At 38.3% G+C, this 25543-nt stretch overlaps 2 protein-coding genes and 1 long non-coding RNA gene across 5 annotated transcripts in view; 2 read left to right on the forward strand and 1 right to left on the reverse strand.

The window, feature by feature from the left end:
* Positions 1–467: 467 nt before the first annotated feature.
* pou5f3 (POU domain, class 5, transcription factor 3) lies at positions 468–18708 on the forward strand. Of its 2 annotated transcripts, none has more exons than XM_028810233.2 (5): positions 468–1541; positions 8866–8977; positions 11847–11977; positions 12376–12540; positions 17869–18708. In XM_028810233.2, the coding sequence occupies exons 1-5, from the start codon at positions 1059–1061 to the stop codon at positions 18130–18132; spliced, it is 1155 nt and encodes a 384-aa protein (XP_028666066.1). In that variant the 5' UTR covers positions 468–1058; the 3' UTR covers positions 18133–18708. The 2 variants fall into 2 exon arrangements, with proteins under 2 accessions (XP_028666066.1, XP_028666065.1); XM_028810232.2 differs by having other exon boundaries at positions 744–1541; positions 8863–8977; positions 17869–18707.
* Positions 18709–22029: 3321 nt separating this feature from the next.
* The window catches only part of LOC127529147 (uncharacterized), a 202248-nt gene continuing 198734 nt past the window's right edge, over positions 22030–25543 (forward strand). Inside the window, exons 1-2 of the long non-coding RNA XR_007935834.1 lie at positions 22030–22273; positions 22315–22556. This is a non-coding gene — a long non-coding RNA (uncharacterized LOC127529147). The remainder of the gene's footprint in view (positions 22274–22314; positions 22557–25543) is intronic.
* LOC114658154 (alpha-(1,3)-fucosyltransferase 7-like) overlaps positions 22336–25543 on the reverse strand; it is a 227024-nt gene continuing 223816 nt past the window's right edge. For both annotated transcript variants that reach the window (XM_051931825.1, XM_028810234.2), the window contains exon 2: positions 22336–23559. In XM_051931825.1, the coding sequence (XP_051787785.1) occupies positions 22380–23450 (1071 nt within the window). In that variant the 5' untranslated portion in view covers positions 23451–23559 and the 3' untranslated portion in view covers positions 22336–22379. The remainder of the gene's footprint in view (positions 23560–25543) is intronic.

The following is a 25543-nucleotide window of genomic DNA, read 5'->3' on the forward strand; positions in this document are numbered from 1 at the left end:
CAATGAGAACACCAGAGATCTGTCCAACAATAAACCAAGTGCAACCTCAGTGATAGGTATGGCAATACAGTACATAGCACATTAAGCTTTCAAATTGGTCCAGCTATCTCAATAAATTAAAAAAATAACATACATATTGGAAATATCAGCTTGTAGCTGTTCCAAAAATAATATAATTGTGTTACTCTACTAAGTTGAACCGTTCACTAAGAAGCCACAATACCAAAACATTTTGCACTAAAACCCTAGACTATAATGCCACCTTTTCTTTCTTGCTCAAAACTTGAAGATCAATCTTCATCTTCAAAAAGTGCACTGATCACTCAACAAGCATGGCACCTATCTCATTGCTAGCAATTAATGAAGCAAGTAAAGCCAGATTTTGTGCAGATTACATTCTTGATCCAGCAACTGAGGCTATTCGGTTGACCATATATTATCATAGGAATATATCTGGACACTTTCAGTTGGCTCAGTTACAGGCAGGACTCAGAAGAACACACATTAAGCCTGTAGATCAAACATGTTTTTGCAATAATAAGCCAGGGATGCCAAAGTCCCATCTGGCCCAGAAACAACCATATCAATGTAATCAGTCCACTTCATTTCACAATCGCTCGGTTCTTTCTGGCCTGGGCTATCATGGCTTGCATAAGGCCAGATGACTTTTCCAGTTCGCAGCCGATAGCTCTTCACCTCGCAGACAGACGTGAATGGCCACTTAACAGCCATGAAATGGACAATTAAATCCCCCACCCCCCCGGTGCGCCAGGCGGATGTACGCGCGCCCCCTCCCCGAACACATCAAGTTCATTTACGGCGCCTTGCTTCGCGGCCAATTGTCTTGGATGGCCAATGAGAACCCTGAACATTAGCATACGGTCCCAGGCACTCATTAGCGCTGAAATTGAATTAGCGCGTCTCATTAGTGGGCTGTGAACGGTAACGCGTGCAATGGAGTGTGGAGGTGCGTGAGATTAGTAGAGTCGAGTTTGGTCATTCGCTATACGTTGGTTTGCCGGGCAGGAGTGGATCGGGCCGGTTCGGCCCGAGCAGACATGTGGCGCTGCTTGGAGTTCGGTATGCAGGAGGAGCCGCATCCCTACGCTCCAGCGACCTCGTATACGGGGGTGGCCACGCCGCACTTCTTCCCGTTCTCGTCGGTCACTGGTGACTACCGATACCCTGACGTTACGGCGGGAGACCCCGGTCAGTGCAGACCTCGGTGTCCCGTCTCGTCCCCAGCGCCCGGAACTGCAGCGGTCCACCAGCCGCCTATAGACACCTGGGAGTTGGCGATAAAAAGCGAGAAGAACTCGGATGACTACATTTGTGAGGGTAGGGAGCCCGGGCCTTACGGCGGTTATTGGCCCAAATCCTGGGGCCCACCTTCATGGCCGGGTCTTCCCACGGGGGCCAGTCCATCAGCCGCTTCGACTTCAACCGTTGCCACGCCGGTGTACCCTTCGAACTCTGGAGGCAGCGGCTCCTCCAGTGGCGGGGGCAGCGAGCTGGGACACTCCAGTGACTCCGAGGAAGAGGTAAGGAGAGGAGCTCATTTTGATAAGACTTTTATCAGTCTATTAAGATATAACCCTGCAGCGATTTTGTTCTACCTGCTTGTCTGCTCAGTGGAAACTTAGTGCCATCTTTGGACCATTGACGTCACAAAGTCCGAACTGAAGTGCATACAAGTGTGCATAGAGCACTTCGCTTTTTGGTGGACAGGTGGTGAGTTGCCGTCCGTATAGTTTAACGATTACAAGTGGTCCAGAAAATAAACGAATTGCTAAGGCTTGGATTAAACATGACGATAAATAACCTACAGGCAGTCGTCGAAGCAACTCTGCTTTTCGGGTTTAGTCAAGGGGACCCAATAGTCTTCCAACGTTAATTTTGACATCATTCTTACTTAGAAATACATTGTCTCCATTTATATTTGATGGCTTTACCCTGATGTTGGATGAATGCATGAGGTTTTTTTTTTTTCTGATCTGTAAACTTTTTAAAAGTGGTGTAATTCTTTATAAAAACCAGTTGTAAAATGTTACTGAATATTTGCTTCCACAATTGAATTCCTCCTTTTGTATTGGCTCATTTTTTTAACTTCACTGCCTATCTATCTATCCAGCTAAATGTATGCTTTATGTTCAGATTGTGTGTGTTTTTGTGATCTTTAAACAGTAGTTTGCTTTGTTTTTAGCATTCAGAAACTTTAAAGTTAATGCAAAACCTATTCATGAACATTAAAGATAAGGAAGAAAATCTCATGGTAGACGTTGCGCTACTGGGGAATTCTGGGATTGAAGAGATAAATCACTGCAAAGACTGCATCTGACCGTTTATGATGTTTGTTTGGAATGGATTTGTTCTAATGGAACCCCAAGACAGGGTCTTAAATTGACCATACTGTGTTTGATAAACCTAGCACAGCAGAAACCCTCATCAGATCACTGTCTAGTAGCAGTCTTGCCTGGTGGTGTGGATAGGAGTTGACTGCAGGAGGTCATGAATTTAATAGATTTCTCAGTGTGTAGGTTCTACACTGCTTGTTTGTGACTTACTGTGAGGATAGAAGTTCCCTTGAGTTTGAACATTATATGATCCATGCTGAGAGTTGGTCTTGACCACATGGTAGTGTCGGTGATACCCTGGTGTTGGGTGTTTTTTTAAAAAGGGGGGCATTCGTGTGTGTCTGATTACTCCCTCCCTTTTAACTCCATTCCTTGCTAAACATCCTTTTCATAACTTGCAAAGAAACGGCTAATTAACCTTTGCTTCATAGAATCTACATAGAAGAAAATGTGAGGTAAATGTATTAATTTTGGAAAGCCAGTAAACTTTCTTTTAAAGCTTTTATTTTGCAGTCTTGAAGTTTAATCTTGTGCTAAAATGAGTATAGTTGTAAGTGGTTTCTGGCCTTGGGTCTGGCATTAATTATGGAGGCACCAAGTCCTTGGTGAGCATGCTTGGTTACTCCTGGATTAGGTTCTTTGGTTTCTTAATGTCCTGTCAGTCAAGGTGTAACCATTTTAAATTTCTTAGATTTACCAGAAAATATCAAGTGCACAAACTTATAGGCAGTCATGAAAGGTAATATCCATTTTATATTGATTGAAGCTTTGGCACTTGTATAACGTGCACATGGCATTCTTGTGTACCATAAAAGTCTTATCTTAGTGTTCCCACACCCTGGCATTGACACCCCAGAACTACCAAACCCAAGATGTGGAGAAACACCACAGGGGCTGACCTGTTTCAAGTTAGGACTTTTGACTTGCAGTACTGTCAATTTTTGGACGGCACCTAGATAAGATAATGTAAGGAACCCCGCAGCCAGCTTATATGTTAAATTCACAATCCGCTTCTGCCAGGAAATGGTTTGCTGAAACATTCTTTAATACAGGCACGTCTCATATTATTCCTTGAAGCATGATGGATTTCCTCCTAATGAAGATGTTTTTAGTGATGGCTGAGAAGAATTTTTATCTCATATTTTCATGCAGAATTGAAAGTTTTTATGAAGCCAATAGTGACCAATGCTGTACAGCAGCAAAGGTTGTGAAATAACATCCCTCACGAGAATAAAATCTTGTATTGCTCATGTTGCATAAGCCACTTGTCTGTTATCCAGTCATTTGCACAAAACATTCAAAATGTATGCTTTTTAAAATTTGCCTCCAGTATTAACGCACACCATAAACACGTCTCAGGATTGACTTTTTAAAGACCCACCTCTCCCCCTTATTTGTTGGTCAAGAGTCCTGTCTTCAATTGGCAAAAGCCTATTGAAAAGGCGTGTGTGTGTCTAGATCTAAACTGGCATCCCATCTCTGGTTCATCCAAGCCTCGTGCTCCAAACAATTAGGGCAGGTTGCTCTACAGTTTAATGCATGGATTTAGAAAATGGATGGACAGAATTATAAATAAAAGGTTGATGAGCTTGCTGAGGTAAACGTGTCCTTATGGCATTGGGTACAAGGAGAAAGACCATCCTGGATTATATGTGGGTCCATCACAGGAAACCCTAACATTAGAGTTGTTGATGTGAGGTTAATTTCTTGCAGAAAAACTCCTGATGCTGAGAGAATGGGGAAACGTTAAATAGTGAACTACAGTATTAGAAATGAGCTAATGCAGACAATTGTGTGTGTGTGTGTGTGTGTGTCTCGCACACAAAAGTAGGCAAAAATGTAAGAACACCTTTAACTTTCAAGTTATTGTAACAATGTGGCAATGAAAAGCACACTTTGTACAATAGTGTCAGAATATAAATATATGAATTGTTGACACAGAATGTAAAATTTGTGCAGGGTCAGCCGTGATGGCCTCCTCCTCCCATGGCTGTTTAGGGGCCTTTTCTTGTTTAAGAAGTGGTTTTAAAAAAAAAAAAAAAGCAAAAGCATTTTGGTGTTGCTTCCCTTATGTTGCAGTGTTTAAGGTAAGTGAGTGGGTGTGTTTTTATTTTTAGTGGGCAGTTGTAGTCATGGTCAAGGTACCTAGATATGTACATGCAAATTGGTAGAGCTGATGTTAAAAGTGGAATTGGCAGTTTTATTTTTATTTGGAGTTTCAAAGAGAGCATTAATGTGTGTTTTTTTTTGTTTTTTTTTTTTTTTAATAAATATATATATATCTATCTGTTTTGTAAAGCGTAACGCTAGCAAAGAACCAGTATCAAATATGATTTATAATCTAAACGTTTCATAAAGCTCCAGTACCCCTTAGTATGTCTGGAGCCTTGACATATGTACACAGAAGTGCAGTGCCCTTCTACTCTGCATTCCTTATACAAGCAGGTGGCACGCAGTTTTAAGATATTCATTGATTGTGAGGTGGAAGATGGGACAAAAGCAAAGATTTGATTCCTATTCCCAGCTTTCAGAATATGCTGAAGATTCCATGAGACTTTGTAGGTTGTTTTCTGTTTTTGGCAATGGCTCAAGTTTTTTGAAATTGCACTTCATGTACCCATTATTTTAAGTAATGGCAAATTTATAGTGCTGTTAAGGGTAGTGCATGTTTATCACCTATTCTGCTCATTCAGGTCCCGTCCACACTACATTTTCATTTAAAAATCATGCATTTGTCCAAATTGTCTGTGCACTACCCCATCGTGTTTGAACTCTGAAATTGAAGTCTTAAAAAATTGCTATTCAAGACTGGATACTTCCATAAACTTTGTCAGTGTTTTTATGTGTACTAGAAAAACAAGTCTAATTGTGTTCTGAATGGTTTGTGCTAATGTCCTGGCCCTTCATAGTGGGCATAGTAGAGTTGCTTTCCATGACGCTTGTATTGCTGCTTACAAAATAGAATTTGGATGCATGCAGGTAAAGTTTGAATGCTGTATAATAGGCATACTTGGTAAGTTTGCTGGTCAGTGCAGGTTTGCGATAAATTCTCTGGCCAACTGTTACTGTTGCAGTAGAAACATTAAGAGCCCTGTGAAAATCAAATTGTCAATTTTTGTTTTACCAGCATACAGGCTGAAGATGTGAATAATTTCTCTTATGAGGTAGAATATATCTTGCAAATTTGTTTTAAGTTGTAAAATTAAATTTCTGCTAACCCAGTGGAGCGCATATGCTCTCTCCATTTTGTATCTTGTTTCCTCCTCAATACAGTAATCCCTCCTCGATCGCGGGGGTTGTGTTCCAGACCCCCCTGCGAAGGTGAAAATCCACGAAGTAGAAACCATATGTTTATATGGTTATTTTTATATTGCCATGCTTGGGTCACAGATTTGCACAGAAACACAGGAGGTTGTAGAGAGACAGGAACTTTATTCAAATACTGCAAACAAACATTTGTCTCTTTTTCAAAAGTTTAAACTGTGCTCCATGACAAGACAGAGATGACAGTTCCGTCTCACAATTAAAAGAATGCAAACATATCTTCCTCTTCAAAGGAGTGTGCGTCAGGAGCAGAGAATGTCGGAGAGAGAGACAGATAAAAACAATCAAAAATCAATACGTGCCCTTCGAGCTTTTAAGTATGCGAAGTACCGTGCAGCATGTCGCTTCACGAAGCAGCTGCACAGAAGGGAGTACGTGAAGGTAATCTTTCAGCATTTTTAGACAAGCGTCCGTATCGTCTAGGTGTGCAAACAGCCCCCCCTGCTCACACCCCCTCCGTCAGGAGCAGAGAATGTCAGCGCGAGAGAGAGAAAAGTAAAAATCAATACGTGCTGTTTGATCTTTTAAGTATGCGAAGCACCGTGCAGGAAGCATATTGCTTGATAAAGCAGCCATATGTAAGCCCAGCAAAGAAGAGAGCAATGTAAAGGTAATCTTTCAGCGTTTTTTGAGGAGCGGCCGTATCCTCTAGGGGTGCGAAGAGCCCCCGTGCTCACAATATATTTGAGGAGTTTTATTTAATAGGTAATACGCGCTCTGGTTGGGTAGCTTCTCAGCCACCTGCCAATAGCGTCCCTTGTATGAAATCAAATGGGCAAACCAACTGAGGAAGCATGTACCAGAAATTAAAAGACCCATTGTCCGCAGAAATCCGCGAACCAGCAAAAAATCCATGATATATTTAAATATGCTTACATATAAAATCCATGATAGAGTGAAGCCGCGAAAGTCGAAGCGCGATATAGCGAGGGATTACTGTATTTGAATTCAATGATACCACCTTACAGCAAACTGAAACTCCCAATTGTTTAAAATTTTATTCTTTGCCTTTTAGAAAACTTTTTTTTTTTTTTTTTTGGGATACTCAAATTTGGCTCTCATCTTGAAGCATCTTTTTTTTTTTTTTTTTTTTTTTCCTGTTTTTAGAAAATTGCAACAGCAGCTTTACATGACTGCTGCTCAGTCAGGTGTCTTATCCTGAGCAATTTCCCAAGATTCCCACAGAATCTAGAACTGAGCTATGGCTTCTTGCAACCCTGTAGTGGACAGTGTCAGAAAATGTATGTATGAATGGAATATTTCTGGTTATTAGGCACTGTTAGATTGCTCAGGTATACTGCAGTAATAAGAATATGTTCAGTAGTTGGCCTTCTTAAAATATATGGTGCAGTTTATAGTAAATGTTTGTTTTATATAAAATAGTTAATGGTTATGGAAAATTGTACATAATGTCTTTTCCTTAGTGTGGAGTTCAATCAGTGCCTAAACTGAAACTAACCGTAATTAGCAGCTGAGTAAACGGAGGAATAGTGGTGTAGCACTGGTGCAAGGTGCTTTAGGGAACATGGCACCCTGGCCAGTTTAGATTAATATCTAGTTGAATTTATCTGAAAGTGCAGTTGCTGGATTATTGCTGGCTAAATCCTATCCGTAAGACTGAAGTCTTGACTTTTACATATTAGACTGTTCTACTACACTAGTTCTCACCAGTTATTACATTTGTCCTTAGCATTAACTTTTCAAGTTTTTTTTTTTTTTTTTTTTTCCTTCCCCTCTTCCTCTTTTAAAAACCAGCAGTGCACACATTAAGAATTTGCATTTCCAGAATGCTTTGTGATGGTAAGCAGTAATCCATCTTGGAAAATAGTAGTACAATAATGTGTAAAATTTTCTTGTAATGTAGCAACACTGGATTTTAAGCAAATAGAATCTTGCTGCAGTTTTGTCACTTATTAAATCCTTGCCCCAAGATCTGCAGGTGTTTATTGCTGCTAATCTCTTAATCTAAGGGTAATTCCAGACTTTATTAAAAGTGAATATCTATCTTAAAATATCTGTTCCGTTTGTTGGCTAAGCATGGCTGAATACATGTTTTGTTTTACACTTTTTTCACAGTATTTGGAAGGGGAAGAAGACTGGTTAAACTAACTTTCCTTTGGCTTTGATTCTTATTTGCTGCCCTGTGTGTATGTATGTATGTGTGCTTCTTAAACTGTTATGTTGAGTTTGTTTTAAATGTGCTGCTTGGAAAAGAACCTTTTTGGTTCAGTTAGTGTCCATTGATCAACGTATATAGTGCACTTACTGCCAAACTTCCATTAAACCAATTCTAAAGGCATTTAGCTGTGGCTAGACGTTACCAAAGCACTAGTAACCAGAAATCTTCCATCCTCTGTGTGAGAATCCGAAGCCATTCAGTTTCCACCATTACCAGTTGTGCAATTTTTTTGAGGTTATCTTTAACATTCCAAGCCTCTTCATTGCAGCTGATCTAAGTGGAACTACTTAATTTTAAAATTTATTATTGTCCTTATTCTCTTTTGAAAGCTAATGCTCCTAATACTAAAAAACAAAGTAACACTTGAGCCCTGTAAGGTAGATTTGGTGGGGAGGTGGGTCTACTAGCTGGCTGTCATTTAGAGGGAATCCTGATCTAATCTGCCTGGGAGACACTGTCCTGCAGATCTTTCCTCAAGTCTTTTATTCCTTTGTGGTCATAGAGTAGTTCAGTGTCTTCTGATCTTTATGCATATTTTTGGGTTTGGCACAGGACTTGCACAGTAAAGCTAGGAAGCATTGTCTTAAGGGAACCTGCATGGACTAAGTCTACAATATTTTTTTGATACTGGGATTTTGGCATGGACAATTGATCAACACCTCTCGCACATTATGTTGAAGAGGGATGGTATATAACTACCTAAGAGCAAATGAGTAGCCATTACATTTGCACGATTAAGTGTGACTGAACTTTCTTTGCAATCTAATTTTGGGGTTTCATGGCCTTGAGCCTATTATGGCAATCGAAGCACAACCCAGACCATCAGTGCTTTAGTTATTCTTCAGAGTATTCTACATTTTTATTTTTTTCTCTTCCTCCTTTCTCTAAACCCAACACACTGCTGACCTCCAGTAGTGATTTAAGGATTGATTAATAACCTTTTTTGTATTGCATGTTTGTTTTTTTTGTGAAGTGGCTGAAGTGTTGAAACATGGTCTATTTTAGCAGGAGAAGATATCTACAGAAGAATTGGAGCGGTTTGTCAAAGAGATGAAACATAAGAGGGTCACTTTGGGCTTCACCCAGGCAGATGTTGGTGTGGCACTTGGAAATCTTTATGGTGAGTCCCAGCTCCCCTCCTCCTCTTGTTGGCACATACTATTTCATTTATATTTTAATAGGATTTTAACTCTAACTCTACTTCAAATACTAGTGTAGTGCGGGTTTTCGTACCTACCATTAAATGCCTTTTTACTTATCCATTACTATATATTGTAAAATAAAAAAGCAGAGTTCCAGGTGTGTTTACATGTACACACAAAACCAGGATAAGGTTGTGAAAAGTGCTCTGATGTCAATGTGGAGAGAGGGGAAAAAAAGCTTTAACTGCCGAGTCTGAAAACCTACATGGAGTGTTTGTAAGTAATGAATAATGCACTGTTTAATGCTTTGCTTTTTATGATACATGCTGTTTTTTTTTTTTTTTGTTTTTTTTTCTTTTGTTTGAAAAACTACACATTTGTTAAATCCTAAGCCTATATATGAACCTTAGTTTGGCTTTGGCTGTGTTTCTGGCCAGTTTCATGAATTTTTGTGTATGCCTTGAGCATGGGAAAGGTGCTATATAAATAAAGGACTAAACTTTATTAAATTTTGTGTTGAAGGCAACTTTTTTTTTTTTTTTTTTTTTTTTTTTTTTTTTTTTTTTATAAATATAAACATCCCCAAACTTTACTCTCAAATATTTGCGCTATGGACACTGACCACTGCATCATCTGATCCCACTGGTTCAACATACACCTCTCAGCTGGATTAAAGCTAAATTGATGCTTTAATGTTTCTGTTACCGGATTACTTGCTGAACACTCTTTTCTGTGTCATTGGGTGCTGCAAAGGACCGACATACTGGCACATGTGCTTCTTGCCTTAAACTCAATGTTGCTGAGAATATATGTATTTTTACTTCAATAAAATAAGTATTGCTTTGGATTACTCTCTGCTTTATTAAGTAATCAAACTGTTGTTTTAATACCACCAAAACCGCTCCAAAGATGGTGTTGCTGAGCTTGGCGCAATGGATGTTCTTCTCATGATGAGTTTAGTGATTTCTGAACTATACAGACTGATTTATTTAACCCAGGACAAGGAATAATGTGATTGGCCAAGAATTTCCCTCAGAACATGTTGCTTTGTAAATGCAGCCAAAGATAAGACCGGCGGCCACGCAGACATATGCATACTACAAAATCCTTGACTGTAGCCCAATTATATTGGTTACTCGGAGAAATGTGTGTGAACCTGGTTTCTCAAACCAGGATAATGGTTTTTATGGCATTTTAGAAAGTGTGTCTTTGACTAACTGGGTTGTTAAAGCGCATGCAAACACACATTTGCTTAACTACAGAACTGTTTTAGAAACTGCTGCTGTACTTTGACTTAACTGTAAAGATAATCCATATGTAATTCCTTTAAAGAATATAAGTAACTTGTAAATATAAAATTTGATGCATGCAATGAAAAACTGGTAATCTGAACACCTGCAGGAATTTTATGAATTAGGAAGGGGGAAGTAATCTGCCAAAATCAGTTTTTACAAACATAAGATCGAAAATGGATTTATTTGTATGGAATGATATGATTTTAATCAATAAAATAATATCAATATGCAGTACAAAGCTTATCAAAATGAAAATGGAGCTCAAGGTGTGGTTACCCAGTTAGTATTTATGTATTTAAACAGGTCCTAAACTTTATTGGTTACCAAGTTAATAAATATTTGCTAATACATCAAATTGGGGTTTTCCATTCGGGTTAGATCTAAAGATCCATTGAATAACCTTTTGTGAAGAGTGTAAAAGCTCCTCATTTTGAAGAGGTCAATACAAGTCCTTGCAAGATGTTTAAAAATTCAGTGGTCTATAATTATGAATCCTGCAACAAGACTTGTGACTCTTCCTATAACTCTCCCACAGCAAAACTAGAAAAATGATACACATTATTGAAAGAAAACTTGATAACCCATCCAATGACCTTTCTTCTTCTCTTGCTGTATCTAAACTTCATAGTCGTACCCAAGACAAACTGAATGGCAAAAACATCATCTTGTACCTTTTACTTATAGTAGTTTTGGCTATGATTAAGTCGGTTGCTGTGCTCACTTGACTACAATGTATGCCTTTTTAAGGGTTTGAGTGGAAAAACCTCCATATAGACAATTAGTCAACATTTGAACCCAGGTTGTTTTCATGTGCAAGGAAGAAACATTTACCAGTACTTCACCATGCTGCTCCAAAACTTAAACCAGTGAATTTAAACTGAAGCAGTAAGAAAATCACTACCCATTTCAACTAATTTAGAGAAATTTTGCTAATTTCAGTTCTTTGAGGTTCATGTATGCCTGCAGTTTACTGGAAAAATCGTTGACAGGTTCCCCTTAAATTTAATTTTATATATGGTGTTTGAATATAGTAATTTTGTCAAGGAAGGCAAGTAGTGGGTGGTTTTCCCCCCCCCCCCAATATTATGGTCTCCTCAAAGTGGAAGAAATTGAATAACCCTCATGCTAAAATAGGATTATGTTTAACCCCATTATATATACTGACTCACAGCCAGTCCATTGTATATGCTGAAGCTGTATCCTTGTATTAATGGTTCCCTTGAAGTCCTTAACAGTGACTTGACCTTTTTTTTTTTTTTTTTTTTTTTTTTTTTTAAATCCCCCTGGTGGACTTGACAACTTGACTGATAACATTCTTGGCCTTTGAAAGATGCCTTGACTGCCAGTTATGTAGCTAAGTTATTAAATTTTAAAAAATGCAATCCCATTTACCTAGTCTTTGTCATGTACCAATGGTAGTGGCTTGGCAGGCACTAATCTGAAACCTTTTTTGGGATGTCTTTTTGGATGCCAGCTTAAACTCAAGTTTCTGCAGGTGAGTAGTGCCTGTTTAGAGATTTTTAACTGTTCATGTGCATTTTTATTTCTGCAGGAAAAATGTTTAGTCAGACTACAATCTGCCGATTTGAATCTCTCCAATTAAGTTTTAAAAACATGTGCAAGCTGAAGCCCCTTCTGCAGCGCTTACTGAATGAAGCCGAATCTACAGACAACCCACAGGAGGTGAGATCTTCTAAAATCTGTGCTACTTTCATTTGGCGCTTAGACACTAGCCTCTCAAAGGGTACAAATTCATGTGTATGTCATTAGGTAAGAAATGAACTACATTGTAACTGAAATTAAGCCATTAAAGGTAACTGAATAAACCAGAGTTCTTTGAACTACTCCTTGAATCCAATTGTAAGAATCCTTCTATAACACTTAATGCCAAATAATAAATCTGGCTATGGTAATGCCCCATAAGAGCACATTTGGACAGAGTAGACAAAATGCTTGTACTGATTACAGTAGTTTCAACCAAGACAAATACCGAGTCTTTATCCATAATTACATGAATATCTTAGTCTAGATGTCTGAATATAAGTGAAACTGCTACATTAAGATTCTTCCCTATCTCACAGATGTACAAAGTTGAACGTTTGTCTGCAGATATGAAAAAACGCAAGAGGAGGACTAGCCTGGAAGAAAGTGTAAGAGGGGCCCTGGAGGCTGTCTTCCTTACATGTCCAAAGCCCAATACACAGAAAATAGCTCTGATTGCTGATGAGCTCAATCTTGAAAAGGATGTAAGTTACCTATTTAGCAAATTTCTTTTTAATGCTTTGTTGCCAATTCTTGTCTTGCATGTTGTTCAGCTTATCATGCAAACATAGGCTGCTTCTTTGTTAATCACCCAAGTGATTATTTTTAATATACTAAGCAACAAAGATGTTTTTCTTAACATGTACAGTTGTGAGAATAAGTGTATTTATAGTTTAAATGACATTTTTGTGAATGGCTTTCTTTAAATACAAACAATCATCCCTTATTTTAATCCCTGCTTTAAGCAGTTCAGAACTATAGCTAGTACATTACTTAGTTGGGAACACCCCCAGACAGTGTTTGCAACCCATCGCAGTATGTAGAAAACCTGCGGATTATGTTGGGATGTCTGTGATGCAGTTCTCTCAATACAAAAGTACTACAGTCAGGATGAACACTACAAAAATATACAAGATGGAGGGATTATCTACAGATTGGGCGTGAAAGTGTGAGGCAGCGTTGCTTTATTTTCATGATAGTTCAATTTCTTCAAGATGTCCCATATCCTAAGCAAGCATAAGCATCTAAACTTTGCAGACTATTGAAAGTATGTGGTTTGTCATAAGGCTTGGCAAATCTTAATGGGTAGTGGTTAGATCAGGGGTGTGCAAAGCCATTCCTGGAGGGCCGCAGTGGCCGCGGGTTTTTATTCCAACCCAGTTGTTTAATTAGAAAACAATCCTTGCCAATAATTACATTTCATGGCTTTTTAGTGCTTTAACTCTGCTATGTCAAGTCATTCTCAAATCCTAGATTTTTTTTTCCATTCTAAAGATATCCAAATATTTTGAAGTGTAAAACGGATGGGTAATTCTCAATCCTTGACTTTTTTGTCTTCTCTTTCCTTCCAAGTATTTAATTAAACCAAATAGTGCATGATAAATACACACAGGTGTAAAGGGTAACAAGCAAAATGGATAACTGCTGGTTTCTTTTGTCATTTGCATCTTATTGCTAATAAGGAGCAATTAAAAACCAAGAATGCAGCTGTTTAAGACTTAAATAAGCAATAAGGGTTCAAAATCTTAACGAGGGAGATAACTAAAATGAAGCAGAAGTGTTTCTAGAGCAATTAGTGCTTATTAAGCAATTGGGTTGGAACAAAAGCCTGCAGCCACTGCGGCCCTCCAGGAATGACTTTGCACATCCCTGGGTTAGATGTTGTTCTACAAGTACCCAGCACTGTGGTAGCAAAGGGGGATTATGTAGTGCACTCTGTACTAGGGAGTCTTCTCATTTCTTTCTCCAAGAGCTTTCTCATCTACATCCTCTACTATATTAACTGGGTATTTTAAACCAGAAGAACATGTCTAGATATTTAAAGTCTGGTCTGTGCATATCAGCCAGATGTTATGAACACGGCATGAATTAGAAAATAAAGCTAATGATGCATCGGTGAGTGGAAGCTAAGGCGAATAGGAATAAAAACGAGCTGTTCTGCTTTAGAAATCGTTGAGGGAGTGTTGGATGAATTACTGGGTTCAGTGGGCAGGGGACACTTGGGAATTTATAGGGATGCCCTGGGGAGTCAGAGTAGTTCTCATCTGAGTTCTTCACCAGAATTAAAATCTTTTGCAGGTGATTTTGAGGTTGGAAGAATGTATTGCTTGGTAGATCATTGTTAAGCAGCTTGCACATCAAATGCACAAAGGTTAAGTTTTGCAGCATCAGGGAGATGACGGGTTCTTTGTAGTGGAGTCAGGAGATTTTGTGACATTGATCGGTGCAGTGTCTCTGGATGGAGTAGAAATAGTCATGGCTGAAATTATCGGCACCCCTGGAATTTTCTCAGAAAATGCACCATTTCTCCCAGAAAATTGTTGCTATTACAAATGTATTGGTGTACACGTTTATTTCCTTTATGTGCATTGGAACAACACAAAAAGAGAAAAAAAACCAAGTCTGACATTTCACATAAAACTTAAAAACCGGGCTGGACAAAATTATTGGCACCCTCAACTTAATATTTGGTTGCATGCCCTTTGGAAAAAAACTGAAATCAAGCGCTTTATATAACCATCAACAAGCTTGTTACACCTCTCAACTAGAATTTCCAACCACTCTTTTGCAAACTGCTCAAGGTCTCTGATTTGAAGTGCACCTTCTCCCAACAGCAATTTTGAGATCTCTCCATAAGTGTTCAATCGGATTTAGATCTGGACTTATTGCTGGCCACTTCAGAACCCTCTAGCGCTTTCTTCAACCATTTCTGGGTGCTTTTAGAGGTATGTTTGGGATCATTGTCCTGCTGGAACACCCATGACCTCTGACAATGGGCCCTACATTGTGTCCTAATATCTTTTGGTAGTCTTCAGATTTCATGGTGCCTTGCACACAGTCAAGGCATCCAGTGCCAGAGGCAGCAATACTTCTTAGAACCTCCACCATGTTTGACTGTAGGTACTGTTCTTTTCTTCGTAGGCCTCATTCTGTTTTCTGTAAACCGTAAAATGATGAGCTTTACCAAAAAGCTCTACCTAGGTCTCATCTGTCCACAAGACATTTTACCCAGAAGAATTTTGGCTTCAAGTACATTTTGGCAAACTCCATTCTGGCTTTTTTGTTTCTGTGCCAGCAGTGGGGTCTTCCTGCCTCTCCTGCCATAGCGTTTCGTTCAGATGTCGACAGTTTGAGCTGACACTGTTGCACCGAGTCTACAGAACAGCTTGAATATGTTTTGAAGTTGATTGAATGGTGGATAAACAGCCCCAGACTATCCTTTGTTGCAGTCTTTTATCAATTTTTCTCTTCCGTCCACATCCAGGGAGATTTGCTACAGTGCCATGTGTTGTGAACTTATGTTGTGCACAGTGGACAAAGGAACATGAAGATCTCTGGAGATGGACTTGTAGCCTTGATTGTTGTTTTCCCACAATTTTTGTTCTCAAGTCCTCAGATAATTCTCTGCTCTTCTTTCTGTTCTCCATGCTTAGTGTGGCACACTCAGACACACAACAGAGAGGTTGAGTCCACTTTTCTCCATTTTAGCTGGCTTCAGGTGTGACTGCTATATTGCCAGCACCTGTTTCTTGCCACAGGTGAGTTCAAACGAGCATCATATGCGATCAAAACGATTTACCCACAATTTTGAAAAGGTGCCAATTTTGTCTGGCCCATTTTTGGAGTTCTGTGTGACATGTCAGATTTGGCATTTTTGGGTGTTTTTTTTTTTTTTTTTTTTTTTTTTGTGGTGTTTCCAATGCACATAAAGGAAATGAACGTGTATACCAAAACATTTATAATTGCAACAATTTTCTGGGAGAAATGGTGCATTTTCTGGGAAAATTCCAGGGGTGCAGATAATTTTGGCCATGATTGTTTATAATGGCTTTGGCATGGTATTTGCTGCATGAGTATTTGACAAGTGGGGGGGGGGGGGGGGGTGCCTCCCCAGGCTGGATTAATGGAATGAGTCGCTGTATTGAGATTGGCAGTGGAAACTTTAAAGGATTACGATATTTGACAGCTGATACTACTACTGATGCTTGCTTATATCATAATTTTTATTTTCACAACCATTTGTTACGTTAGTAACTGTTACTAATTACTGATATCATAATGACACCGCATAGATACTATATAGCCGTTTCCTATTCAGGCGTTGTTATAAGTGCTAGTGATTGAATTTCTGTTGCTACTAATTCTTTGTGTAAATTCTTTAATCATGTATGTACTTCTAAAATAAATCAAAATAAAACTTAATGCTTATTTAGCATTATGAAGTTTTATAATAGTACTAATATTTGCCCTTTTTAAGAATTAGCCTGATGGTGTGGTGGCAGCGGTTATATTCTGTAATAGCTTACAAAGTATAATTTCCTATAGCAATATTTATAGGCTGGCTTACTTGTTTAGGCTACTAAAATGGTAGATTTTCCTTTCAGTTTTTATACTGACGAAAGTAGGGACAGGGGATTTGTTTTGGATATGCCCACTAGGTGCCATGTTAGAGGACCCCAACATTGAAATGTTGGACTGCTGCCTTGTTTAGAGAGACAAGACTTGGGAGAGTTATTTAAAATGTTTTTACTTAACTACTTGGATACTACTGACTAAAGGAGTTCTGTGTGTAAAAATTCAGCCGATGCAGGAAGAGCAAAATTTTATCCGTTTAGTAAAACTTAAATTAGTTTTTGAACTGGTGGTTTTTAATTTGGAATGTCAAAGGCTGTCTTATGCATGGATTAGTTTTTATTGCAGCTTTAACTATGGAAAATGGACTATAGAACTATCCCCTTTTGTGGCCTCTGAGCTAATTTTCTTATGATGGATATTGCTTTACAGTACCAAGACAATTGGATGAAACTAAATCAGTCATAGTTAACATGTGCACCTGACTGTGGGGATGTGTAATTTTTATAGTTGCTGATCCTGCCTTGATCTCCAATATGTATTGGTATGGATGATCCGGAAACTATTAAACGTCTTACAATTGTCTTTGGTCTCATTTTGAAAATATGTAGCCTTTCTGTGTGTGTGTGTGTGTGTGTGTTCAGTCTGTGTTTTTATATATAGCTGTCATGTATTTTAGGGTTTGATAAATGCTGCCATTTGTCAGATATCTGAAGGAAGTAACCAGAAGTACTCCATCTGCTACCTCTGTGCATACGTATACCCTACAGCATGTCTGTGGTGGATTAGACTCCAAAAGGATTTTATTTACTACAGTCTGCAAATTTTAGATTTGGACCAAATATGTGCATGAAGTAAATAGTGGCATACCAGCCCAGATGCTGTGATTCCTAAGTCTCTACTATGATTATCATGAAATTCAAGTCTCTAAATGTGAACACTGATATCCTGCATCTGTTTCTTTAGGTTACGTGTTCAGTGTTTTAATATTAGGTGAAAAAAATTAATAGACTTGCAGCATACATTTGAGTGTGAAACGTTTTTTGGTGTTAAGTGATGTTTGTATTTGTAAAATTTTAAGTGTTAACTCCCCCCAGTGACTTGGTTATACTCAAAGGAGCACCAAAAAGGGAAACAAACCTTAAAACATCCACATTGAAGCCAATGTTCAACATATAAAAGTGAACCTACACCATTTTAACTTTTTTTTTTTTTTGTTTTGTCTTTTTTTTTTTTTTTTATTTAAATAGGGGAGTCCTGCTTGCCTTTGCCACATTTCTGCTTTGTGTCAGCTTTTTACCAAGGGTTGTCTGGTTATTTGTCGCTGGCTTATTAAATATTGAAGTTGCAGTTGTGCTTTTAAAGCTATAGGGCTTGTGATGCATCAGATTGCAAGCTTTTTTAGGCTTCATGTTACTTATGAGTAGTGATGATGATGATAATGGTCTCTCTCTTTGTAGGTTGTGAGAGTATGGTTCTGTAACAGACGTCAGAGGGATAAGAGGCTAGCCCTGCCTCTGGAAGAGATTGCAGAAGGGCACTACTTTGATCCTAGTTCCAGTTTGCACAACTCAACAAACCAAGCACAGGCATATCCAGGAGCTACCATGACCCCATCCTCATCACAACTGTGCATGCCTGCTTTCTACAAACCTGAAATAGGAAAGCAAACTATGCATTCGGGGCACCCCTTGCAAGTGACTGCTGGGCAGCTAACAAGTTGACTCAGTGTCCACTATGAGGCTAGTACAGTATGAGGCCAAACACACTCTGGATTGGATTTTTTATATATAATAGTCCAATTCTCACAAAAAACTAGTTGAGGCTTTTTAAAAAAAAAAAAAAAAAACTTTTCCCCCAGAAACGGAAGTAGAATGACTAACGTTTATTCACTGCCAACATGTAGCAGCACCTTTGTCCTGTACTTGTCACATTAGCAGCCTGGTCAGAGTTGATGATATGCCACAAGTGAAGGTGGAAAATCGGGCAGAAGCTTGCTTTTGTCTGTGTTCCACGGGCTTGAGACAAATACTTTTTTTAATATATATAATTTATTAATGTTCCTTTTTGTATATTTTGACCATCCTGACTGTGCTTTTTTTATATTAAACTCATTTTACCTAACCTATTACATTTGTTAATTTTTGTAGCTTTTTTAGTTGATTTTTTAGTTTTCTATATGAATGTTTTTAGATGGAAGTTTGTGGAGACAATTGTGACTCTGACCCAAATGAAATTGAAAGAGCTGTTGATAATTTTGTTCAGTCGACTGAGTTTAGTTGAGCAAGTCATTCATTTACTTTTTTTTTTTTTTTTTTTTTTTTTTTTTTTTTTTACATAAGTGACCTTTATTATTGTTCTCCTTGGTTAGAATTACAAACAGGCTTGTTTGTTCAAGTTAAGGGCTAAAGATTTTGCTCTGAGACATGCCAAATTTTAAAACAATCTAGTTACTTGTTTTTTGTTATACAGCAAACTCAAATCTCAACATTCTTAATTACTATTTGAAAAATTACATCTTTGATTTTTTAATACTGATTCACCATGTTTAGATGCTGGTGGGTTGTATGCAAAACTCCTTGCACTGGCAAGGCATCAATACATGTCTGAGGTAATCCCATTGCCTCCAACTTGTAAAGCACGATTCATTCCCTTTACTTTTTCAAATCTGAGAAGGGTGCATGCATCTTTCCATCGCAGCCTAGTAACAACTAGTATATTTTGAGCATTTTTTTTTCCTCACCTTTTGTCAAAGGTCATATTTACTGTGTTGTATATTTTGGTTATGGCAAGATGATATTAAAATTCAGTTTTTGGCTTGGAAGTGGTTTCATTTTTGTCAAGTCATCCAAGGCTTTTTAGGATAGACACCTAAAATGGCAACTCAACAGCTTAGTGCTCAAAATTGTGTATACAAATTTTATATGTACAAAACATTAATATATTGGCCATCCATCTAAACCTGGTTTAAAAATTCCCAGTAGTCTTCTCCCTAGACCAGAATGTCCATTTTTGAGATTTTGTGGCGACCTGAACGCCAACAGGTGACTTCTATTACAGCAACAAAAAAGTGCAACCAAAGGGTGTCTTTTTGTTTCCCAGCCCCAATTTAGTCTGAGACATCTGCTAAATTAAACAGGTTGGATAATTTTTTTTTTGGGTGGTCTAAAATTATCAGTGTATACTGCTTGCAACAAGGGATCCTTCATCAAAAAGGACTACTGTAGGTAATGCTGGTTCATTATATAGTGTGGTGTTGGGTTTTTTTTTTTTTGTAAAGCTCAGGCCTATTTGAGTTATTTGAACCACACCAACTACAATTTTATGGCATATCTAGAAAATGTCATTTGGCTTTAATGTGAACATACTTCTCTTAACTATTATAAAATTTAAAGTACAAATTTTAAAGTTCTGAATCTTCTACATGGCATTCTCTAATGCCATTGTCCTCAGTCTACATATTATATTCTTGGCATTTGCACTATTTAAAAAAAATAAATAAATAAAAAAAGTCAAATCTGAATTTTATTTGTACAATGCTAATTACATTTAGAATGACAGAGATTCTAGCTCTACTTCATTTAAGCCAAAAGCTTTAAACAGTTCAAATTAAATGTTCTTTAAACTTACCCCATGTGTTAGTGTTTCATTTTATAGCTAAATGCTATTTTCTCACTTATTGTAAACTTCCATTTATTAAAATGGAAATGTAACATTTCAGAGTGAAGACGTCATTGCCACTAGTTCAGAAATTTTATAGTTTTAGTAAGCAATCTTAACCTCCTAAGCATTCTGTTTACCGGGGGGGGGGGGGAGAGGGAATTAGGCATAAGTGTTGATTTTCCCCCAACAACAAAATGTGTAACAAACATGACAGGATAAAATGTCAGTGCCTGATTTTCTTGAGCAGGAGGGACAATGCTGTGATGTGTTGACTACCATAGCACAAAGCTAGGTGACTTCCACATTTCCCAAGACATGAATAGTGATGGTTTCTACATTGTGAACAGTGCTTAGGAGATGGGCGTATTTCTTGTCCTACCTTCCAATTGATCACAATCATTTTTTTCAGTGCACATATTGGACCCCACTGCAACTTGATGTATTCATGTGAATGGAGTCACCAAGAATTTGAAGGTGGTTTGCTCATGCAGTGCCATGCATTAGTTTTCCTTCTAAGTGAAATCTCGAGCAGGTGAGGTATAGACACTGTCCATTATACAGCACCTTACTCAAGTAAAGGTTCTGCTCATGATGGGCTAGCTGAGGTACTGTAGTTGACATTCCACTTGGTCCCTCTACCAGTATCGGGTATATACTTCCAGATTTAACCAGAGCTTGTGCCTGTTTGGATTTGATGTACTGTATCCATGAGTCTTTCCTTACAACCACTGAGACTTAAGTTTTTGTGAAGATCAGAAACGCACATCTTTTGCATATTTTTGATCACCTGATACACATCCCACAGTGGGTACAGTTGTTGGGTGATTAGCTTCACCATAGTCCTTTTAGTAAAACCGGTATGTCATAATGAGTGAAAAGCTTTGGCAAAAATGGGTGAAACAAGTAAATGGTTTACTGAACAACCCCTTCACGCCCCCGCCCAACCAACGGCACGGTTCTGCCTATAGGTTTATTCTAAGAACTATTATCAACATCAGACTCATTGCCAAATAATAAATAATCCAGATAATCATGATCAACAGACATCTTTAAAACAGGTTTACCCATAAAAGAGCAACAAAGTGATGCAGGGTAACAATAGTATGAAGCCAACACCAAAAATGGAACATCACTGAAACTTGGCAGCTTGGGCTCTACAGAACACATGTCGGTTTTCCTAACTCTGTCAACATCTGATAACCATGTCACATCATCGCTATTGCTTGACTTGAGCATTGGTTCATTTTCAGTTTGTTCTAAAACTGGATGTATAGCTGTTTGCCATTGTATTTTAGTTGAAAGGTCCTCCCCATTCATGAATATTGATGAGTTAGAGGCTGAACACAAATATTCATGATTTTTTCACAGCATGATGCTCTTTCATCCACAAGATAGCAGCAGAATACTATCCCGAGAGTTACTCGAGCTTCACACTATAAAGAGGATCATTACATGTCACACAGAGTCTGACTCTCTATTAACCTTATGAGGGGTTGGTGCCGAGAAGGTTAAAACATTTTGTTAATGGGGTTGGTTTAATATTTGATTAAACATCAACAGTAAATGACCACTTTTCTAGGCATGCCCCCTTATAAACTAGTTTGGTTCTGCTGATCCTGAATTCTTCTGGGCATGAAAACTAGTAAAGATGAAAAAAATAAGAAAAGGAAACTTATGTTCAATTACTTTGATTTACAGTACCCTGTCTGGTGAACCGGTAAGATACCTTATTGTATCTCATGTAATAAAATAGTTGATTTGGTAACAGAGTGCCATTGCATTATTTTTGTCCTTTTTTCAAACTGGGCCCATCCTAAGCTTGTGGTTATATCATATTTCATTGGGGTAAAACTATTCTGAACATTAGATTGTGGCAGGATTTATGTGTTTGCCTGTTCATTTCATTTTGGGTATGATGTGAACCAATGAAGTAGTCTCTCACACCCACTTCTCCATTACCTTAGAGTACCCTGCAAAGACAAGTATGTTATATGAACAGTGAAATGTCCAAAACATACCTTTCCTTATACAGTCCCCTTGACTAATCCCTACCACTCACCATGTTATTGTTGTTTCTGTCAAAAAAAATAATCTGTTCTTATTTCAGAACAAGCATCTACCAATGAACCTCACAATGTTAATAGAACGCAGCACCAGATAGATCATAGCAAAAATCAATTAATTTATCCTGAAAACGTACTTGTTTCAAAAATACAGTATATCACTTAAATATGGTGATCAAGTTGCACATTTTGAATTCCACAGGAAGGTTTTTGAAAAATGTTCATCGTAACTTTACAAAGCACCATTAGCTATTTATCCACTCTTCAAGGTTGTGATAGATTTTTCTTTGGGGCAGGGTTTTATACTTTTTGCAGATTTGGCAGAACCGCTCCCTCCAGTCTTTGTACACCTTGACTGTGAATTGTTTTTTCCATTCAAAGTATTGCCTATAATGAGTCTCATTGTTGGCCACTGCCCTGAGGTATTCTGCCAGCTCTTTGGTGCTTGGGAAGTCCTGTACATGAATGAATGACCCTGCGGGCACAAACACTTCATAGTTGGTTCGTGGTGGTCCTAAGACTACGGGCACTGAGCCTGCCATGAAAGAATTCCTCCACAGCTTTTCTGTTATGTAATCCTGATGTATGGAATTCTCAAATGCTAGATAGAAGGGATATTTGGAAATGGTTTGTAGGAGGCTGTCCTTGCTCAGGGGCTTTCCATTAGCCCTGCCATACATATCAATTGCCATGGATTTTTGTAGACTATGGAAAACACCAGTCCTCTTGTGACTTTCCCTGTAATTGCTGACCACCCATGCGGCCAAGTGAGAGATCTTTTTGGGAATGGAGAAAGGTTGGCCAATATTCGGTACAAGCTCTCCATAGGGTATGAAAATATCTGAATCCCGTCTGTAGCTCATTGTCCAATTAAAGATTCCATTTAGCTGGTTGATCTTTCTGTTGTTGGTTGGAGACTCCAGAGACAACCACACCCATTTCTGTAGGTGGGGTCGCCACTTCTCTGTAGGTAATGTAGCTACAGAAGGATAGATGTCACTATGATGGAAGACCACAACATCAGCCTGGTTAAAAGCAGACTGGTTATCTGTCAGGTGGCAGCCATGGATATCATAGAGATCAGCACATACATTCCCCGTTAGATTGGTCCTTCTTGCATATGGCCATTTCCAGATAAGAATTTTAATGGTGCGTGGAGGAAGGATGTTGCCTTTATCCCTGCTAATCAGGAACTGTGTCAAGCAAAAAGTGAAAAAAACAAGCCAAAAAATCACCATGCTCTTGCCTTGACTTACTGCCTGCAAGGATCTTTTAAGAATGGAGCAGATAAAGGCAATGGAGCATACAGTTTGCATGGAGGTGAGGGAACAGTAGGTGGATCTTTTCTACAGGAATCCTAATGAGAAGCAGTTTGCAGAGCAGAGGGGCCTGTGCAGTCCATTGAAGAAGCTTTTATGATGCAACCTGGTTTTGGTGGAAAGAGCAAATACAAACAGATATGTAAATGAGTTCAGAATTAATTTGGGGCATTTCATTTGCAGCTGCTTCTTTTTAGCCAAAATAACACTAAATATAGAGTTAAAAAACAGATACTCCAGTATACTTATACAAAATTAATAGTAATGTTAAATTACTTAAAAATATTAGCAATCAGACCACAATAAAGCGCAGAACTTAACAAAGATACGCATGCACTCTAAATCCTTTCTCCCTTTTCAGAAAGCCCATCCCATTTTATGCATACATTTTCACAAACATTGGTGTTGTGACTTCTTGCCAAATCTTCCAGTTTTTCCATTATTTCCATTATTACTTTACACTTCAAAAAATAAAAAAAAATGGCATCTGCTTTTCAAGAGGGCAACAACTTTGTATATCTGTGCTGCGCTTATATTTCCTTATGAAATATATTTAAATGATAACTTTACCCATTTATTGTTGCTTGTGCTCACTTCTCCTGTTTAGAGTCAAGGGAGCTGAATACATTACCATAAGTATTGTTTGCAAAGTAAGAACTAGTCCTGGTTTGGGCACTGTTCCATCATAGAGTCACAAAATAACCTATCAAGCAAAGATTTTGGAATGTATCTAAACAACCAGTCACAAATTGTGGTGTCTTGTCATGTAAACTCCAAACTGGGAGTTGCCAAGCCTGGACTCAGGAGCTATGAGACTGTAGTGTATCTATAGTGTCATAATGTTTTCCTAAATAACAACTATAAGTTATGAAGGATATGATGGGGCCAGTAAAAAGTGCTTCCATCGATAACCAAAAATAAGCTGAATTCAGGAAATATGCAAAACATAAAAGTATTTTGATGACTGGCAGCCATAAAGTGGCCATTTAGGAGTGGCTCAGTGTACCATATGGTGGTTTGTCGTGCCTTTCAGTGTTGTTTTGTAGTTTGTATTGATAACTTTTGGCTACATGCAATCTACTGGAAGAAAAAGCAAATTTAAAAAGAGGATGAATTCATGAATTGAGATGAATGAGCTGCTGGTAATCCAATTTAACAAAATGACCTACACTAGTATGCTTTACATCATCTAAGTCTTCCAACACACACTTTTTTTGATGTCTTTGTACGATTTGTCCTTCAGGACAATGTTAGAACTTCAAAAACTGCTTCTTAGGACAAAGTAGAATAATTATTGCTCTACCCAACATCTGTGTAGTTATTTTCTGAACATTTTGTTCTGTTTCTGAGTTCTCCCAGCAGTATTTGGTATAAGCTAGGGAATCATCTGTAGGTGGGGTGCCAGTCCTTCACATAGCTCACACAAGTGCCTAACTTTGAGGCAGCAATTGGAGACATGTTTTGGATGTGCATGTAAATGAGAATGGACATATAAACACCCATTCAGACACTGGGAGAAAGTGCAAACTCCACACAGGCAGGGCCTTTGGAGCTGTGACACAATGGCACTATCCACTGTATAATCCTTCAGCCTCCCGCATAACAGGCAAAATCAGATTATTTTGTAGGTCAAGGTAGGCAACAACTACATTAATAAAGAAAATCTCCTCTTAACGTTAAAATCAGACAGATTCTCAATGGGCACAGTGTCCATAAAATAATATAACACTCCATGATATCTTGAAAAGTTGCATTTTTTAATTTCTCTGATTTCCCCATGTTATTTCCTGTGCTGGTAATCTCTTGCAACTTTGCTGTGGTAGCATTACAGTTTGCATTGTAGATTAACAACTATATTTTCGGCAGTGGTATCCAGCTTATCTTGGCATTCTCAGGCCAGCCAAGACATATGATTTCCCCAGAATAACCTACTGTAAGTCTACAACTAACGTGCTGGATACACCTTCCACTGGATACCCAAAGCACTACAACTGACTCCTACAGACTGGAGATTTAAATAAGATATCTAGCAGATCACTTGTTGTCCTCATGAGTAGGGAGCAGGTTGAGGAGGCCCTGAAGAGGTGGAG

This window comes from Erpetoichthys calabaricus, chromosome 9, assembly GCF_900747795.2.
Source record: "Erpetoichthys calabaricus chromosome 9, fErpCal1.3, whole genome shotgun sequence".
Classification (NCBI taxonomy): domain Eukaryota; kingdom Metazoa; phylum Chordata; class Cladistia; order Polypteriformes; family Polypteridae; genus Erpetoichthys; species Erpetoichthys calabaricus.

Coding starts and splice junctions, on each gene's coding strand:
- pou5f3 (XM_028810232.2), top strand. CDS start 1,059: ATGTGGCGCTGCTTGGAGTTCGGTATGCAGGAGGAGCCGCATCCCTAC. Junction 1,542..8,862: donor CCAGTGACTCCGAGGAAGAG/GTAAGGAGAGGA, acceptor GGTCTATTTTAG/CAGGAGAAGATATCTACAGA. Junction 11,978..12,375: donor CTACAGACAACCCACAGGAG/GTGAGATCTTCT, acceptor CCTATCTCACAG/ATGTACAAAGTTGAACGTTT.